Genomic DNA, 20,451 nt, shown 5'->3' with positions numbered 1-20,451 from the left:
GGATTCTGTATGGTAAAGGACACCATCATTCAGGCAAAGGAGCACCCTACTGAATGAGAAATATCTTTACCAATTACACATCTGATAGATAATTAGTATCTAAAATATATAAAGACTAAACATCAGGAAGACAATCCGATTTTAAACCGGGGATAGGGAACTGAACTGAGAGTTCTTAACAGAGGAAGCTCAAATGGATGAGAAACACTCAGACTCTAAGTTTTAGAGAAGTGATCAACATCCTTAGCCATGAGGGGAATGACAAAACTACTTTCAGATTTCATCTTACATCCATCAGAATGGCCAAGATTAATTAAACAAATGACAGCCCCTGCTGTTGAGGATGGAGCAAAAGGGAAATACTTATTCCTTGCTGGTGGGAGTGCAAACTTGTACAGCCACTTTGGAAATCAATGTGACAGTTCTTCAGAAAGCTGGGAATCAATGTAGCACAAGATCTAGCTATCCTGCTCTTGAGCATATGTTCCCCAAACTACATCCTACTACAGAGACACTAGCTCATCCATATTCATTGCTGCTCTATTCATAATTTATTCATAATAAATTGGAAATAGCCTGGATACCACTGACTGATACATGGATAATGAAAATGTGGTACATTTGCACAATGGAATATTACTAGGCTGTTAAGGAACATGAAATTAGGAAATTCACAGGTAAATGAATGGAGCTAGGAAAAAAATCATCCTGAATGAGGTAACCCAGACCTCTAAGGATAAATACTGTATTTCTTCTCTTATATGTGGATGTTAGCTTTTAATCTTTCATATGTGTACTATAATCTGAATGAACACAGATGTTAGGTACTAAGTAAGGGACTAGAGGGTGGTAGAGGATCTCCCAAGGAAGGGGGAAAAATAGAGTGGTGTTTGGAAACACAGAGACCAAACTAGAGTAGGAGGGTTAAATAGGGAGGAGATATGGGGAAGGACAATTATCATCTTAGGGCCATTTGAAGAACTATGTGTCAACTCACTGTTGTATATTCTTCCTAAAGCATATACATATATGAAAGAAATCTAAATAAAGTTACCAAATATCAGGGGATTCAGTGCTCCAACCAGACATTTTATGCTACCAAGTGAAACTTCCAGTTCCTGGAAATAAGTTACATTATGTCGGGTCTTTGGCCAAAGGGGCCTCAACAAAACCACCAAACATCACAGGCTATGGCCAAGGCTGTGGGTTGCTCTCACCAAGCTGATGGTAAGGCCCTATTTCTGAAGACAACACCTGTGTTATCAAGCACAAAGAAATAGAGCTGGTGCTTAACTAGAAGTGTTAACCTGCTGACTAGCATTTATGACACTGGAAGGTACTCTACATGCTACTGTAGGGGAAAAGGAATCATTAATATCACACAGGTACAAACTCTGCAACCTGAAACAGTGATTTGCCTGCAAGCTATAGTGGTACATCCGTGGCACAAGTGTTACAGGAGTATCCAAACCACTTTTTTTTCAAGCACACTCCATAAGATGGAACCTGTACTTGATACTGCTCAAGTAGTCCAGAACCTAAGATGAGTTAGTTCATAGATCTTGGGAGAAAATGTGCTCATATTAATCTTTTAAAGGAACATAATAAAATGACTCCTTATGTCACATTGTCATTTCCATAGATCAGTGCTTCACACAATCATCAGAGAAACTTCTTCCATATAGTGGAATTAACACCAAGATCCACAAATGGACAATGTTCAGAGAAAGAGACTTAGGAAAACTCAGTCCTGAATGTAATTTCTTCCCCAAACTCCTTCCTCTAGGATCAGGGATCTACGTGGAAGAGGAGTAAGAACCAGAAGTGATTTATGACTCCAAGTAAACAGTGTTTTGCATATACAATGAGATTGTTGCACATACGAACTCACAAAGATTGTGTAGCATGCACAAGATCTACACAAGTTCAAGCCAGATGGATGGGTCCCTGTGCTGAGATGAGGAAGTGGACATGGAGACCCATCACTAACCAAGAAGCTATCTGTAGTTGATGACAGCTGGAAAAAGTTTTTTTTTTTTTTTTTTTTTTTTTTTTTTTTTTTTTTTGCCAATGGGTACATGAACTACAGTTTAGAGTAGTTCCCATGCCCAGGAGTATCTTGATCAGCACAAAAGGAACTCAGTGGTATCTTGTGGACTTTTTGTTTCATTTTGCCTTTTATTTTACATTTTCTATTTTAGTGGTCTTACTGTTTGCTTTGGTTTTGGTTGTCGTGTGTTTCTTTGTGTGCTTTTGGTTGTTTTCCTGTTTTGAGGTGAGGGCAGAAAACATAAAGTTGGATGGGTAGGGAGGTGGTGAGAATCTTGTAGGAAGTGGGGAGGGGAAAACATGATTAAAATAATTTTTTTCGGTAAATAATTTTTTCAATAAAAAGAAACAATAACAGCAAAAATAATTTTCAAAAAGAAAAGAAATTATGGTCCCACTTTTAAGGGGACTAAGGGGAAGAAATTAAATAATTAAACCAAAATGTGAGTAGTAATTATATCTTGATGTGAGATGAGGATTGGTTTGTTTCTGTGTAGTATTATACAGTGTGTAAAATTTCTATGTGGATACATATTACTTTGTTAATCAGAAAATAATTCCACCTACAGAAGTTGGTTGATATTTTCGAGCTCTGATGATATAAGGAATCCATTAGAATGTAACCTCCATGAGGGCATCAATTGTTATTGACTTTGTTCAAGAATATTATTTGAAAGAGTATAGCTTTTAGAGATATGATTTGAATAAATGCCTGAGCGCATAAATGAATATATGCCCCCATTTCCAATGCAATTTTAGGAAGTAAATATTACAGAATTACTTGCTTTCATGTGTGTATGTATTTAAACAGTTAATATATAAGCCATTCTGAATGACTATCTTTAACATGCCTTCATCGAAGAGATTCCTTTCTTGTAGAGTTTTCTTGGTGGGGAGAGGGTTAACTAACAAATGGAAATGTGAGTACTAATGCTTGTGATTTAAAGGACTGTTATATAAATCTTATACCATTGGCATATACCTTTGAATTAGTCCTATTTCCTTGGATTTAAGTAAGAAAATCATAATTAACCTGTTAGCAAGTGTCACTTTGCTATCCAATGAAAGTATTTGTAGGCATATCATTTACAGAGGACAAATGTGGTTCATGAATCCTTAGGCTTTGATTGCTGAAATGAAATTGATGTTAAGGTTGAATGATTATCAAAAAATGACATTTGACAAATAATATAAGACATTATATTGTACTTAACAGTTATCCACAGAGGAAAGGCTTTCAAGTAATTTTTAATATGAATGCAACTTAGAGCTAAATCACCCATGAAACAAATAGGTGCCTTGCTTTAAATTTTGTCTTTCTTGTGTATTTTCTCAAAATTGCCGTGGGATATTAGGGATTGATGGTAAGAGTCATTTATAACAATATTTTTTTTGTTAGAACTTGGTGTGAAATAACTTAGTATCAGTATATGCAGTGGTGTGGTGGATATCTAACAAAGAGCTTTTTCTTCATCCCCTCCCCCACCAGGATTCGGTGTTTCCCACAGATATGCAACCAGATCCGAACTTGACCGCATATAAAGAAAACCTTTGTCCAGCAAAATTTGACTACAAGCTAAACAATATTTTTAGACTTCATGACCTCCCCGTGAGCTGGTAGGACTCTTAAAGTTTTATTAATGCTTTTGAGATCTAAGTGTCCTGTCTAAACTGTGGTGCTCTTTTAACTATTCATGGCTTATGTGATTTGCTCTTATCCTGTCTGCAAATAGCTACTTGCAGCAAAGGAAGTATCTACTTATGGCTGCTGACAGATTGTTTAAATTAATGGTTTAGGCACTTGGTGGCAGTGCAGACTAAGTATGTTATTGTGATTATTATTGGTGAGGTTATAGTTCCTGCCTAAAATAACACACATGGTTTTAAGAGAGTTTTCCAGGATTATTTTTAACCTGAGACCTGAGAAAACTATGAATTTCACTTATTTTGTTGATTCTAGCAATGTTGATTTTCCTAGTAATACAATTTTTAATTTGTTCCTTTTGAAATCATAATTCCATGAACTCTAGTCACATTGGTTTAAAGAAAAACATACATTACATTCATTAAACTATAATTATTTCATGAATTTGAACATTTATATTTATGAAAAATGTATTTAATTTGTATCTTTGAACATTGATATGGTTGTTGTTTTTTGAGAAGATATCTCTGTCAGTAATCTGTAACTATAAAACAAAACTTTGTGGACCACTTAAACTTCAGTAAATGGTTTTTGTTGATAATAATGGATATTAATTATAGTTCAGGTAAATAGCATGGTTTTCTTGCATTTTGAAATATAATCTAAGGTATATGCAATTTTCTTCAAGAATTTATGGTTTGAGTAAAATCATATATAGGAAACAGTTCTGTAATTATTCATAAACTTCTTAAGCAAGACTAATGTCCTGTACCTGTCATAACTACATATATTTTAGCTTTAGTTCTTCTCTTTTCCATTTGAAATATGTCCTTTGCTTTTTATGATATATGGTATGGTATTTTGATGAATTATGATTATAGCTGATATATATATACATATATATATATATATGATGTATAGATATACTGAATGATATTTGATTATATCTTAGGAAGAAGAATGTTATCTATAATGTTTTACTTAAGTGCACAATGGATTTGATTTTAGTGACAAGATCAAAACCCCTAAGTCAGTGAGTTAAAAGTTCAGTTAATATTTAAACAGAATCATAAAAATGATACATTCATCCCTTAAGGTTCTATATAAAGTGAAAATTACAGCTCTGTATGTGTGTGTGTGTGTGTGTGTGTGTGTGTGTGTGTGTTTGTGTACAAGCCTATATGTGTCTTTTGAAGTAAGGTCATGACTTTTTCAGTAAATGTGTTTTAACTAGATATGATTCTATATGCTAAACCAATAGTGAACCATCTACAATTTTGATTTAAAATAAAAAATATTTTATTTTCACAGATTTTACTTATCTTCAACAGTGGGTATAATTTGAACTGTATAAAAAGAGCCCTGCTTATTTTAGAATTGTATTTTAAGAATTTTCTACAGTACACTCCACTCTCTGAGGCCCAGACAATGGCAAGAATATGAATACGTATTTTGATAATAAGAAGAGAATTATAATAGAACATGACTCTCTAGGAAGAAATACTCCTGTTTGCACAATTGTCCAATAGTTTGTGTTCCAAAGGAAATACATGTATTGAGTTCTCTTTTTTCTTTTTTTGAAAATAGATTTTTTTCATACAATATATTCTGATTATGGTATTCTGTCCCCTTACTCCTCCCAGTTCCTCACTAACTCCCCTCCCATCCAGCTCTGTAACCTTTCTGCCTCTCTTTGGAAAACAAGCCGGCATCTAAGGAACAGTAATAAAATAAAATATAAGCAAGTTGGAAAGGGACAAAACAAAAAGAAGAAAAAGAGTCGAAGAACAAGGGCAGGAAGAACATACAGACAGGGAGACACACATGTTCATATACAGGGAATCCCATAGAAACAGACAAGGAGACACACATGTTTACATACAGATGGTCCCATAGAAACAGACAAGGAAACACATGCATGTGTTCACATACAGAGGATCCCATAGAAACAGACAAGGAGACGCACGAGTTCACATGCAGAGGATCCCATAGAAACACAAAGCCAGAGGCATAATATATACACAAGAATGTGTAGGATTAAAGAAAAGAATGCCCTGACTCAGCATTATGAGACAAGAAACCTTTAAAGATGCAGTTGAGTTTGTTTTCTGTTGATGATCTAGAGCTGGGCAGCAGCCTACCCTTAAGAGTGGTTTGTTTCTCCAGTGAGACTCCCTTAGAGGAAACTGAGTTTTCGTTTGTAAGTGGTTATTGATTGGAGATAACTTCTGGGTCGGGGATGGGGGTGTGTTTCTACTTCTTTCAGCTCTAGGACCCCATCTGGTGCAGACCTGTGCAGGCTCTGTGCATGCTGCCCCAGCCTTTGTGAGTTCATATAAATTTCAGCCCTGTTGTGTTCATAGGGCCTTTTCCCCTTGATGTCCACCATCCCTTCTGGCTTTTAAACTCTTTCAGCCTCTTTTTGCATGGGGTTCTCTGAGCCCTGAGGGGAGGGATTTGATGGAGACATTCAGTTAGGGCCAAGTGTTTCAAGGTCTCTTACACTCTGCACATTGTCCAGTTTTGGGTCTCTGTATTTGTTCCCAACTGTTGCTGGAGGCTGTTTCTCTTATGATGGCTGAGCAAGGTTCTGATCTATGAGTATAGCACAAAGTTATTTGGAATCATATTGTTACATTCCTTTGGCAGAACAGTAGTATTTGTGTGTTTCCTAGATCCATGTTCTATCTAGTCTCAGGTTCTTGGTCACCCGAGCAGTGTCGAGTATGGGTTCCATCTCCTGAAGTGGACCTTACGTCAAATCAGATATTGGTTGGTTACTCCCACAAACTTTGTGCAACCATTGAACCAGGATATTTTGCAGGCAGATCACCATTGTCGATTGAGGACTTTATGGTTGGGTTAGTGTTTACATTTCTCCTTTGGTAGCATACAGAGTACCTTTCAGTACCATAGGGTGAAGGCTCTAGATAGGCACCAGTTTGGCTTTTCCATGTTCAATGAATTGTGTAAGCCTTGTCTTCAGCAATAGTGCAACCATGAGTTTGTGGAGAGGAACCAATAGCTTTGGCAATAGCCAGGCTATTACCATCTACAATTTTAATTTGTGGTTTCTTTAATCTAAAACGAGAACACCAGGCTCTCAGAGGACGATTTCCCCCACCTTTTCATGGTAATTTAGTTTTCACTGATAGCAATTCTGTTTCACATACTCATATTTCATCTCCTAAATTAATAGCTAATTACATTACAATAGCAGTTCTTGGCTTACTGAGACATATAGTAATAAACTATTTGACTCCTCATAGTCACCTGCATTGGCTGTGCAGTAGCTACTGGCCGTGACCACTGAGCTCAAACAGCTGGATGTAGTCAGCACAGCTGGCGTGTTTTACAGGGAGAAGGAGCTGGCCAATTAAGATAGTGAGTGGAAGTTAAAGGAAAAGCTTTTATTCAATGAAAGAAGAAAAAGAAAGAGGGAAATGGTTGCTTTTGTAAAAAAAAAAAAAAAAAAAAAAAAAAAAAAAAAACATAGAATCCAGATTTCAGCTCACTTTATTTCCGGCCTCTACAAAGACAGCTGCCCCATAACTGTTAGTGCAGCCCAGGGAGGAGTTTCATCATTTATGCTAGTTATTTTATCAGGAGAGAAGGTTTCGTATTTATGGCGTAGGCAGTGGGAAGGTGAACCAGTAGAAAGAATGGCATTGAATCTTTTAGGGAAACTTAGATTAAGTTGCTGCTTTGGGACAACAGATTTAGGGGGTGTCTGCTTTGCTGGCCGTCTGTTCCTTTCTGCTCATGGTACCACCAGGTTTTCCTTGCTGTATGTTTGTGGGGATCCCATCTAGTCTAGTCTATCAGTTCTTCCTGTTTATTCTGATTTTAACTGTCAGTCATTAACTAGCCATAATACAAAATTCCAAAGTAAGATTTAGTGTTTCTCTCTTCCTTGAGATGGGAGGACTGGAGAGATGGATCAGTGGTTAAGAGCGTTGCCTATGCAATTCTGAGAACCGAATTCAGATCCCAGGGCACACATAACAAGCTGGCATCCTGGAAACACCTCAGGTTCCAACTCTGAGAGATCTGGCATCATCCTGGTTCAGTACCCAGTACTACAGAAAATAAATGCATAGTCTTATTATTATTATTATTATTATTATTATTATTTGTTTTTTCGAGACAGGGTTTCTCTGTGTAGCTTTGCGCCTTTCCTGGAACTCGCTTTGGAGACCAGGCTGGCCTCGAACTCACAGAGATCCGCCTGCCTCTGCCTCCCGAGTGCTGGGATTAAAGGCGTGCGTCACCACCGCCCGGCTTAGTCTTATTATTTTAATTACATGTTAAAACACCATATACATAGACAGACACACACAGTGTCTTGGTAATTAACATATCTTTAGTAAAATGTTTATTAATTTGAGTATATGCTTCTTTAGGCAACAATATTTTCTCGATGGCTAAGAATTAACTTTGCTTTTGTTTGTCAATTAATATCAGTGGGAAAATGTTCTTAAGCTATAGTTTGTAGGATTCATAATTTAAAAATATATAAAAAGGCCATTAATACCAAAAAGGAAAGAAATACTAATAATACTCCTAATGTTTTACTGAGCACTAATGAGAAGATTCATGTGCTTTATAGTCACTATCAGAGCATATTTCAGTAAGGAATTATATTCTTCAGTTTTTGTCAGATACAGAAAGATGGACAGACAGACAGATATACATGTGATGATTGAACACCATAAGAATTACAAGATTTGAACTAGATATGGTTTAAGATGAAAGCAATTAGTAAACAACATGCTATTTTAGAAAAATTCTCAAGAAAAAAATCTCTATTTTTACATTTATGCATACAATTTACCAGTAATATAAAACCATATAACCTATGATTTAGGTCAAAATCTCTGTTTTCCCTCTTGAGAATCATGACCTAGGATAATTGCTTTACAGTTTGAACTAGTCGAATAATTAATTAGATTGTGTATAAGTGCAGAAAATGCTAATTATGCATTCTTTTTCTAGAAAAACAGATATATCAAAACATATTTTCACTAGTATTTTTTACAAGGTCATAATGAAAACATATACTAAGATCCAGATAATTTAAAAATTCTTATTGTCTTACTAATTTACATTTTTATAGAGTGTAATTTCATAGGTCAAAGAACCAGAAGGCCTTTAAATTAGATTAGTTAAGAGGATTTTAAGCTGTGGTTTAGGTGGCTGTGTTTCTACTACTTTTTTGTGTGTGTTTTTGTTTTTTTGAGACAGGGTTTCTCTGTGTAGTTTTGGTTCTTGTCCTGGATCTCACTCTGTAGGTAAGGCTAGCCTCAAAATCACAGAGATTCACTTGGCTCTGCCTCCCAGGTGCTGGGATTCAAGGCATGCACCACCAACACCTGGCCTCTACAACTTTTATAGGATTTCTGAATGGTATCCATCTACCTAAACAAGGCTCTTCAGTAATGCATATCAGTTAAAAACTCCCCTTTTGCCTAGAGAACTACATCCTAATCATGTTCTGTCCTAGTACCCTTCTTTCTCATGAGAAACCTGGGCAGAAATGCAGGAACTCACAATTGCATTTGCCTTGTTGGCAGGACAAGAAAGAGCAACCTCTACTTAAACAATTAGGAAAGAAGAATGAACTCTTGGCTCACATCTGAGGGCACAATCCATCATGGTGGGCAAGGCACAGTGGCAAGAGTTTGAGGCAGCTGGTCACATTATATCAGCAGCCAGGAAGCAGAAGACAGTGAATTCTTGTGCTTGGCTGGCTCTCCTTTTGTTCAGTCCCAGGACCCTATCCATTGGAATATTATCTCCCATATTTATTGAATCTTCCCAACTCAATTTACTGAATCTAGATAATCCCTCACACACACCTAGACATTTGTTTCCATGGTAACTCAAAATCCCAACAAGTTGAAAGCCAAGACTAGGCATCCACCTCCCTCCTCTGAAACTCCTTTTATTAGAGTCACTAGTAACTTTTTGGACCCTACCAATGGTCACTCTTAATGTCTCATTTTCTTTACTACTTAGGTACTAAGTAGACAACTGGCCTCTCCTGTATTTCCCCTGAGACTCCAGCTGATGTTAGTGTGTCCTGGACTTCCTGTGAACTCTCATGCTCCTCCTTCTTAGCTTGTCCAGTGAACTGCTCCCCTTGGGCCAGATACCTGGTTAAGTGACTTCCTTAAGACCAGCTATTAGCTTCATCTTTTCTCTAAGTGCATTTCTCAGGTGGCATCTTCTATTCTCTGTTTCAATAGTTTCCAAATGGTAATATCTTGACATTTCTCCTGAGCTTGAGTACTGAATAGGATTCGCCAACTCTCAAGTCCAAAGAAGTTTGTGTTCTCTGAGAAAGCCTGGACTTCTCCTAATCTCCATTTTCATAAAAGAACTTCCATGACCAAATAGACATCAGCTAATCCCACAAATAATTTTGGTCTCATTCTTTCACCCTACATTTTTTACCATTAAACCTCCCAGGCAGGGTTGAGGATGTAGCTCAGTGGTAGAATACTTGTCTAGTATGTTGGCTCCCCTGCTTGTGGGGAACTCTCCCAATAATTCTGGTAGTTCTTTGATTTAGAACGCAAGATAAAAATAGTTCACCTTCAGTATCTACTACTATTAGTAATCATTCACACTCCTCTCAAAGGGCTACTAATTTATCCCACCATACTCCATAACAATTCATTTATTTCACAGAAGCTAAATAGTTATTATAAAAATGTAAATTGAGTCATAAGAGCTCCTACTTTAAGTATATATATTACACCTGCCAGGCTCTACAAGATTAAAATCATGCCTTCCTTTTGGCCACGTGCTGTGGATGTCTTTCTGTATGCTGTGAAATGTGTTGCTCTGATTGGTTGATAAATAAAGCTGTTTGGCCAATGGTGAGGCAGAATAAGGTTAGGCGGGACATTCCAACTAGAGAGGGAGGAAGAAGAAAGGCAGAGTTGAGAAGATGCTGCTGGCTGCCACCAGAAGAAGCAAGATGTAAAGTACCAGTAAGCCACAAGCCATGTGGCAAAGTATAGATATATAAAAATGGGTTAATTTAAGATGTAAGAGCTAGCTAGCAAGAAGCCTGAGCCATTATGCCATATAGTTTGAAAATAATATAAGCCTCTGTGTGTTCATCTGGGTCTGAGAGACTGCAGCAGCGGGCAGGACACAGACAAACTCCAACTACAGCCATGTGCTCCCCTATTCTTCCTTGGCCCACACATTCCAGTCATTTCTGTTCTGTGGACACTTATTACTGCTCATCACAAGAGCTTTTCACACTACTGGCAGTGTTTGTATTCAAGGTTTTGCATGTCTGCCTCATTCATATCTTTTCTTTAAATGCCACCTACTTCCAGAGGCAGGTGCTTTCATTATGGTTGATTTTTTAAAAAATACATTTTCAAAGATTATTTTATTTACTTATGTATATGTCTGTGTACATATATCTTTATGAGTATATACACACATATATGTGTGAGATTGGTGCATACATGGAGGCCAGAAGAGGGTATTGGATCCCTTGGAGCTGAGGTTGGAGGCATTCTCAGATGCCTGTCTTCTTATGTAGGCACCGGTATCTGAACTGTTTTCATGACTCTAACAAACATTCTTAACTGCTGTGCCATCCCTCCGGTCCCCAGTATATTTTCTTTCATCCATGGCTCACAGTATACTAGGGGAGGCATACATTTTGAAGCATTTCATGACAAGACCCAGACAGTTAGCTTTGCCTAGCTCATTTGAAGAAAAATAGTGCTGGTAGATGTTCACTATCCAATATCCTCTTTTCTGAGTCCATTGCAATATTCTGTTTCTGGCCCGCTAAGCAAGAAACTTGGTTGTATGACTAAACCTGAAGGGCAGTCTGCTCTCATATAGCTGCAATCCAAGAACACTGCGACTCATGACAGGGACCAGATTCCTGAGTTAGCTGTTTGTAGGGTCCCCCAGCATTTATCTAGTTTTAATCCATAGATCTTCTATGCCTTTAGAAAATTAAATGAGCAAGTCTGTCTAAAAACATTTCAATGCAAGAAATATTGTATGATATTTATATTCACAAATTCATTCAACAAAACTGAAGACTCTTCAACTATTCTGAACAATTAACTACCTGAAAGGGCATTAACTTGACATCACAGTAAGTCAACTGTAAAATCCATTGATGATAAAGCATGTTTGGTGGCCAAAAGTGCTATCAGAGACCATAAAAGGAGACAGAAGGAGATATAGTACAGGGTAGTTTCAGAATCAGAGACAGACCAGATCCTTTCTGACAAGACATCATGTGGAATGAGCCCCTGCAGTTGTGTTAAGAAGTCAGATATGTAGAGAACAAGGAAGAAAAGTCATCAGAACATCCTTGAAGCAGATATGTGTCTACAGTATTTCAGGAGCAACAGGAATCCAGTGTAAACACAGTAAGGGAGGTTAAAGATGCAGCAGAGACATGGTAGGAACATGAGAATCATAGGAATGTTCCACGAGACCTTAAAAATGGTAACAAACACACTTTCTCTGTATTCTGAACATGTTGGAAACCTATTCTAGAATTCTGAACAAAAGATACACAAGTTGACATGTAAAAACAGGAACTTTCAAATTTCTGTGTGGAAACTATGCTCCCAATGGGAGTCAAGGGTAGGAAATGACACTAGATAGGAATGATTTCCAACAATTCAAGAGGGTTATAAAGATTTCCATGATAAATGTCATGGTGACCTAGAAGGAGATAAGTGAGAAGTGAGATAAGTGAGAAGAGAGAAATGAGAGTCAAGGAAGTTTTATAAAAGATTGCATGTGGATAAAGAGATGGGGCTTTCCAGGGTAACTGGATTTTGACCTCAGCAAATGAAGAATACAGTAATCATTCAGCTATGTAGGGAAGACTGAAGGTGAGCAAGTTTGCAAACATGGGTGTGCTAAGTTCACAAGGCTCTTGGGACTTAGGCAGGGTTGGAATACTTTAAACTATGCTCTGAACAAAGTGCACAGTAATGACAATACAACTCTCTCTCTCTCTCTCTTTCTCTCTCTCTCTCTCTCTCTCTCTCTCTCTCTCTCTCTCTCTCTCTCTCTCTCTCTCTGTGTGTGTGTGTGTGTGTGTGTGTGTGTGTGGAGGTGGGGGGGTGGGGAGCTTGGCAAGCAGTTGGTGCCTGCCTGCCAGTAGTATTCCAGGCATTGTCCTGACACTTTCACCAGAAATATGGTATCTGGCATTTCCTGTAGAAACTAGCCTTTGTAGAAACATGATCCTTAAAACCTGGGTCAATATAAAGCTGACATTCTTTTAGTTGCTTGTAAGTTCCATGTTTTTAAAGATTACAAGTTATACTTAGAATGTATTTTTGAAATTAAAGTCCTTTAAATAACTATAGATTGCAATTACTATTTCAAAAATATATAAACTTTTATTCTGTAAATATTATGTTTATCTCTCTTCAAAATCATCAATATATTAAAGCGAAGCATGCATTTCAAATTTGAATTATAGAAAGAAAGCACCTATAGTTTCAAAAGTTGGCTTATAGAAAAATCTTCCCTATAGTGATAATTATTATAGAGATATAGACTACTGGTTTTAAGATTTGGTACCAAAGTGCTAAGGGATGAGGTATTAGGTAGGCTTCTATTATATAATGATACAGTAATAACATTTGTATCATTAACTTTTAAGAAGGAAGACATACCTGAATATACAATAAATGCAAGCATTAATTTTAATGAACTATTTAATTTTGGGGGGTATGTTCCATGGATAAATGCATCATCTAATTAGCAGATTAGATTTTTAGGTATTTTTTTTCATATGTTTTTAATGCCCTTTCCTGTGTCATCCCTTAACTTTAAACTAAGTTTGTTGAGGCACTTTGGGTTTGTCAAGTGGCTGCCATCTTCCAGAAAGTGTTCTCATATATTTTTTTTTTGGTTATATTACAGCTGAAAATTATGGAAGCGCTTTTACATTGGTCACAGATGATGCGTAAAGCATTTTCAATTCCAGCCTTTCATAGACTCAGCCAGAGACCGACAGTTGCCCTTCTGGGGCTATAACCATTTTTCATTCCCTTTTAATTATCTAGATCCATAGTAATAACCACAGTGACCTACAAGAAGGCATTGCTGGACATACTACAATTATATATAGCAATTATGTTTAGTGCCAACAATGCATAAAATCCTACTTATTAACTAAGGTTAGTAAAAATGAAGCTTTCCTTGTCTCCCTTAGGACATAGTTTCAGTTTTTGAAAAGCTAAGGCATTTAATTTTTGCATAAAACTTTTTCTGGAGTATATTATTATGATAAGACAGGTCTATTCTGTGAGATGATATTTCATTAGTAATATTCCAGTAAATATGGAAAACACTGCTCACTCCAGCTCCTCCTTTCATTATATACTACTAATATTTCCCATTACCTGCTGTTTAATAGAAAGGGAAATGGAGTTCAAAACAATGGTTAATCTTTATAATATTGGATCCAGGAAAAGTTGTTTAAGACATGTACCTGTACAACTCTTTTTTTCTTGAACAATTTATTTAATATTTCAAAGTACTTAAAACTTTTAAAAAATATTTAGAAAGACTGTGTGACACTTGAAAGATCAACAAGTCTAGCAATTTTTGACATTTCTTAATGCCTTATTTAAAATTGGAAAGTTTCATCCCTTTTAAAGTTAATGTATATGGAATGGCATTATATATACATGTACACATACACATATGAATTATATGATGAATGGGTTGTAAGCATCAGGTCTAAATCCTCAACCAATTCTGGAAATTTCTTACATGGCTATGACTAGAGAAAAATATTGTCCTGTTGGTTTCACATTTTTTTTGTATTAATAGTGATTTTTATAATCTAATAGAAAGCAATAAAACTTTTATTAGGCTTATACACTCCACATACATAGCAATATTTAGATTCAGATCCAACTTTAATTTAAAACTACTGACATTATCATAAGGCAATAACCATTAATTTTAGAGCGGCTCATAAAGTAGCCCATTTCAACTTGCATATTTGTGAATACCTAAAGTTGATCAGTTTTTTTTGTCCACTGTCTCACTTGACTGCTGTCTTGTTTTTTCCCCAACTTCACATTTCTTCCATTTTAGTGCCATTAACTTCCATCAAGTAGGCTTTGATGACTGAGCTATGAATCTTTTAAACATCCTCCTTCCCACTTATTTATCAATTTAATTAGATCACTTAGGTCTGTGGTTTAGTCTCGTGCTTCTTTCAAAGTTTGTCAGTTGTAATTTTGTCCACATAGCTTCCTGTGAATATCACTTCTTATGATCATTATTTTGTACAAATGGAATTATTTCTTGTGTTAGCATCATAATAATCTTCTAAAAATTAAGATATGATATATCTTATTTCTACTTTAAACTCTATATTCTAAGATCAGGAGGTTTGATTATTTCCAACTAGTTTTGGTCTTCCCTCCCTCCCTTCCTCCCTCCCTCCCTCATTCCCTTTGTCTTTCTCTTTCTCTTTCTTTCTTTCTTTCTTTCTTTCTTTCTTTCTTTCTTTCTTTCTTTCTTTCTTTCTTTCTTTCTTTCTTTCTTCCTTCCTTCCTTCCTTCCTTCCTTCCTTCCTTTTCTTTCTGACCCTCTTCTTGTGGAACCACTGTGTGCTTGATTCAGTGAAATCCTTGCACTTGTGCAGGGATTAGCTCATTTTCCTCAGACAGAAATGCACTTTATCTTTCCTTTTCATTTGCAGAAACTCAAACAACCCAAGAAATATCTCCATCCCTAAACCAAATCGCCTTTCTGTTTTCTCGGTACTTGGTACACCATGCAGAGGATGAATAAGATAGGGCATACAGAACAAAATCACAGAGTTCCTATAGAACTCCTGTGATTCTGTCCTGTATGTTGTGAATAAATAAAATGCTGATTGGCCAGTAGCCAGGCAGGAAGTATGGGATAGGCAGGAGAAACAGAGAGGAGAGGCTGGGAGGTGGAAGTCTGGAGGAGACACCAGCCTGCTGTCCAGGGATCATATAAAGGCAACAGGTAAAGCCATGGAACACGTGGCGACATATAGATTAACAAAAATGGGCTGAGTATAAGTGTAAGAGCTAGACAATGGTAGGCCTGAGCTAATGGCTGAGCAGTTTAAATAATATAAGCGTCTGTATGTTTATTTTAAAAGTGGGCTACGGGACTGCTGGGGCTTGGCAGGACCCAAAGAGAAGCTCTCCAACTATAGATAATTCTTTGTTTCCCAAAGTTATGAAAAGCTTGTAAGGACAAACCACAAGGGTGTTACATAAACTCATAATGTTTGTAACCTAGGCATCAACCAATGATACACTCAAGTTCCTTTATAATAAATAAAGTGTAAATGTTCAGATTTTCTACAAATGCTTGTAGTCTGATTTTCCTACTTTTACTCAGACCTTTAATTGAAATACTCTATGCAAAAAAGGAACCTATACACAGATGCCTCTCACTAGTATGAGTGTTGACCTCTTCATGTACCCAAGGCTAGGTTCTTTCACATTCTTCTGGGAACATAAAGTGGTTCTGTTAACAGATCCTGCCCTGTTTACCTTACTTTCTAGGAGGGTTCACTCTCTTGATTGCTGATATCCCCCCGTTCCTATATATACTTTCTCCCAGTTCCCACATACCTGTTTTTACTTTATTTTTAAAGATTGATTTGTTTTATTTATATGTATGGATGTTTTGCCTGCCTGTACATCTGTGCACCAAGTTCCTGTGGTGTCTGTGGAGACCGGAAGGCAGAGTTGATGATAGATCCTTTGGAACTGGAGCTTCAGGTGGCCATTAAATGTCATGTGGATGCTGAGAATCCAACCTGGGTTTTCTGCAAGAGCAGCAAAAGTTCTCAAGCTCTGAGCCATCTCTCCATTCCTTCACTCTGCATCTGCTGTTAAGAATTTCCTGGAGTCTCACTGAGCTCTTAACTCTTATGCTCTGTTCTTTTTAATCATTTGGCCTCCTTGAGAAAAAAGATAACATATGTTCCCAGAATTTTATAGCCTTTCTTCTAATATTTTCTTGTAACATCATTAAAAAACATAACAAAACAAAACAAAACAGCTAAGCACCAGGGACAGGTCCTGATCTCACTGCTAGGAGTCTTACAAACAGAACAAGCTACACAACTGTCACATGCATGCAGAGGGCCTAGGTTGGTCCCATGAGGGTTCCCTAACTGTTGGTCCAGAGTCCATGAGGTTCCATGTACTCAAGTCAGCTGTCCCAGTGGGTTCACCTGTCATGACCTTGACCCCCACACCCCCAGCTTGTAAATCTCTCCTCCCTTTCTTGAGGAGGACTCCTGGAGCTTGGCCCAGTGCTTGATTGTGGATCTCGACATCTGCTTCCATCAGTTACTGGATAAAGGCTCTCTGATGGCAATTAGGGTAGTCACCAATCTGATTACAGTAGATGGCTGGTTCAGGCACCCTCTCCACTATTGCTAGGAGTCTTAGCTAGCTGGCTTTCGGGAACCTTTTCCCCATGCTGGATTACCTAGCCCAGCCTTGATGTAGGGGGAGGATATTGGCCCTACCTCAACTCCATGTGCCATGCTTTGTTCAAGCCCATGGAGGCCTACTCCTTTCTGAGTGGAGAGAGAAGTGGATGGGGAGGCGAGTAGATGGGATGGAAGGAGAAGAGGGAGGGGAAACTATAGAAAAAAAGAAAAAAGAAAAACTCCAAACAGCATTTTGTGAGTAGTTACCTGCAGAGGAAGCTAGATATTTAGAGCCTGAAGGCACATATTGTTTTACACAAAGTGCACTGAAGTTCATTAAATTCATTGGCTTAGTAGATAACAATGCCTCACTTTCACTCTCTGTGAGCATTTATTTGCAGTGTTTGTCTAGGTACAAAAGGCAAACGGATATTTGATTGCATGCTGAAGCTTATCCAGAAGTCATTTTGTTGATTTTAGTCATTGCTGGTACTCATCTTTCACTTTGCCTGTTTACTTCCCCAAGAGAAACGTCAAGAGAGGAATTGTTAATTTGTGTATTAAATCAAACAAAGTTTCTTAGGCTATCAATCCATGAGAACCAAAAGTTGCCTAAATGTACCATTCCTTAACTATTTTCTAATAGTTTCTCTTTTAAGTAGTGGCTTTTACCTTGCACATGGTACTATCAATTTTCTTTTCCCACTTCAAAATGTCTTTTATACCAGGAGACATATCCAATAATTTATTTTTTATTAGTTTATTACCACCAAGCCATTTGAATAAAAGTAGAAGCTTTATATGGCATAAAAATGGTTTGTGAACTGATTTCTCATTCTCTTTTTCTTCAGTTGATCAGCTCACACTGCCCCAAGCCTTGGGTTATGTCACTGCCGTTCTATTGCGTCTGGTTTAGTTATACTCCTGAACAATCCTTTAATAGGGTTCTATAGTTTGAGCCACTGTGCTGACAAAGAGTCTAAGATTTTCGAATTCTTGCTGCTTTATTCTTTTGATTATTTTGTTTCCTTTAATTTTTTTCAGCTAATGTATTTAAAAATTATAACTTTAAGTAGACAAGATACATTGGTGACTAAGATTTAAAATGCCACTGAAGGGCTAGGAAGATGGTTCACCAGCTAAACCGCTGGCCATTCAAGCCTAAGAATGACAGAACTGTGTAAAAGAAGATGAGGTAACACAAGTGTCATTGTCTGAGAATGCCCTGGGGGTAATGGGAGGCTGAGACAGGAAAACTCCAGAAGCTTGAGGGCCAGCAGGTTTGTCTTACTCAGTGACAAAGAGAGCCTGTGTCAAACAAGGTGGCAAGGTGAGGACCCACAGCTACAGATTATCTTCTGACTGACATGCTCGACATGCACGTCTCGACACATGTGATGTACCCGAACTCAACTCCCCTACACACAAACAAGCACACACACACATACACTTACACATCACACACACACACACACACACACACACACACACACACACACACACGCTAATGAGTAATAGACTGTGCTCAACATTCAACATACAACATTCTAACACCATGGTGTTGAGTTAGTTACTTAACCTGTTTATTTCTGTTTCTTTGTATAATTCTACAACCTTTGACAGGTTGTTTAATTTCAGTTTCTTTTTAAAATGTGAATAACTAGTATAGTCAACCCAGTGGACTGTCATGATGTCTAATTACATTAATAGCTTGGGGCTGGGAGGTGTTCGGTACAGGGGTGAGTATGAGGACCTGAGTTCATTCCTCAGCAATCATGTAAAACCTTGGTGGCTTTGATAATCCTGGCACTGGGGAGGCACTGGACTTTCTGGACAACCAGCTTATTTGAATCTGCAAGCTCCATGTTCAATGAGAGGCACTGTTACAAAGAAATGAGGTACAAAGCAGTTGTGAAAGATACCTTCACATACACAAGCTCATGAACACATGCATACATATAACTCATACATACTCACAATCTTACCTTGAATGTTCTAAGTGAGGTATATATGTACACAAAAATTATATATGATGCTTATTTAATAATAAAAACATGAAAGTAGAACAGCTAACATCACTATGGTAGGAAAGTACCACAGGCAAAAAAAATGAATTTTTGACAAGGAATATTTTATATTTCAAATGGTAGTATGTTTAGAATATTTCAGGGCCTTCCAAGTAATTTAGTCATATAATGTGCAGCACATAAATAGGAATAATGACAATTTTCTGCAATAAATTGAAATTAAGAATTTTTAAAATGTTATGTTTAATTCTTAGAGGAATAAAAGTGTCTATTCATATTCCCCATTGTCAGAATGTTAACGTGTATACTTATTATAATAAAGAACAATGCAATGACTTAAAATTCTTAGCTGATAAAAACAATAAATGAAAAATAGAAAGTGTAGTGACAGCTTGTACATAAATCAAGTAATAACTGTTTATTGGAAAAGAGCATAAATTTCATGCATTAAGCTCCACCTATGTTTTAAGGTTCTCATTTTCATCTTTAACATTCTCATCTTTAGAACTGTGATAAAGAAGGCCTTGGGTGGGACATCTGGCTATTGTCCCACACCATAGTTTAGCCTGCCATACTGCATCTGCTTACCTTAGGAGCAGTTTGTTTCAAAGCTGACAAATGGGGTACCTGGGTTCTCCAGTCTGATGTGAACCTGTCTATATCACTCTGGGTAGAGGAACTTCAAAGAAGACCTACTGTCCTCAGGGAGTGGCCAAGCTCTTTAATGAGTCCTTGTCTCACCTGGTTCCTGCTTCTTTGAATCTTCGTCTTTGCACTCTACATTCCTGAAGTTTCAGCAACACAGACGTCTTTAAAATACAGTGCATGCACTGAAAACTGTAGATTGGCTCATTCATCTGTGTGGGGTCAGCCATGCAGTTGTGTTCCATGTGGCCCAGCTGACCTCATTCATTGCAAATGTATATTGTTGATGCAAAGTTCAATGACACCTCAGTCTTCAAATCTTCCTCTCTATGTCGATATCTCATTCTGTAGACTTTCTTCATAAGATTTTCTATCCTTCCTTTTCCTCCTCCTTCCTATTGCCACTCTATTTCCCATGAGTAGAATTTGCATCTCCCATGTCACAGTCTGACAGTTTTTTTTAGGGAAAAGACCAGCCCTCTTCCCTATAGTGTCTAGTGTGTATAGTGACAATGTTCCTGGCTCTTAAGCAGGAGTTTGATGAATAACTGAATCTGCAGATTGAGAAGGGCCACATATCTAAGATTTGTAAAAACTCTTCTGACAAATGCATTGCTTCT

The 20,451-nt window shown here is 37.3% G+C and overlaps 1 protein-coding gene across 2 annotated transcripts in view; it reads left to right on the top strand.

Moving 5' to 3' along the window:
* The window catches only part of Spag16 (sperm associated antigen 16), an 836,224-nt gene that overhangs the window by 114,692 nt on the left and 701,081 nt on the right, over positions 1 to 20,451 (top strand). For both annotated transcript variants that reach the window (XM_037210300.1, XM_037210301.1), the window contains one exon: positions 3,539 to 3,666. In XM_037210300.1, the coding sequence (XP_037066195.1) occupies positions 3,539 to 3,666 (128 nt within the window). The remainder of the gene's footprint in view (positions 1 to 3,538; positions 3,667 to 20,451) is intronic.

Source organism: Peromyscus leucopus, chromosome 13 (assembly GCF_004664715.2).
Source record: "Peromyscus leucopus breed LL Stock chromosome 13, UCI_PerLeu_2.1, whole genome shotgun sequence".
In the NCBI taxonomy this organism is placed as follows: Eukaryota; Metazoa; Chordata; class Mammalia; order Rodentia; family Cricetidae; genus Peromyscus; species Peromyscus leucopus.
This window is presented reverse-complemented; position numbering and strand designations above follow the sequence as displayed.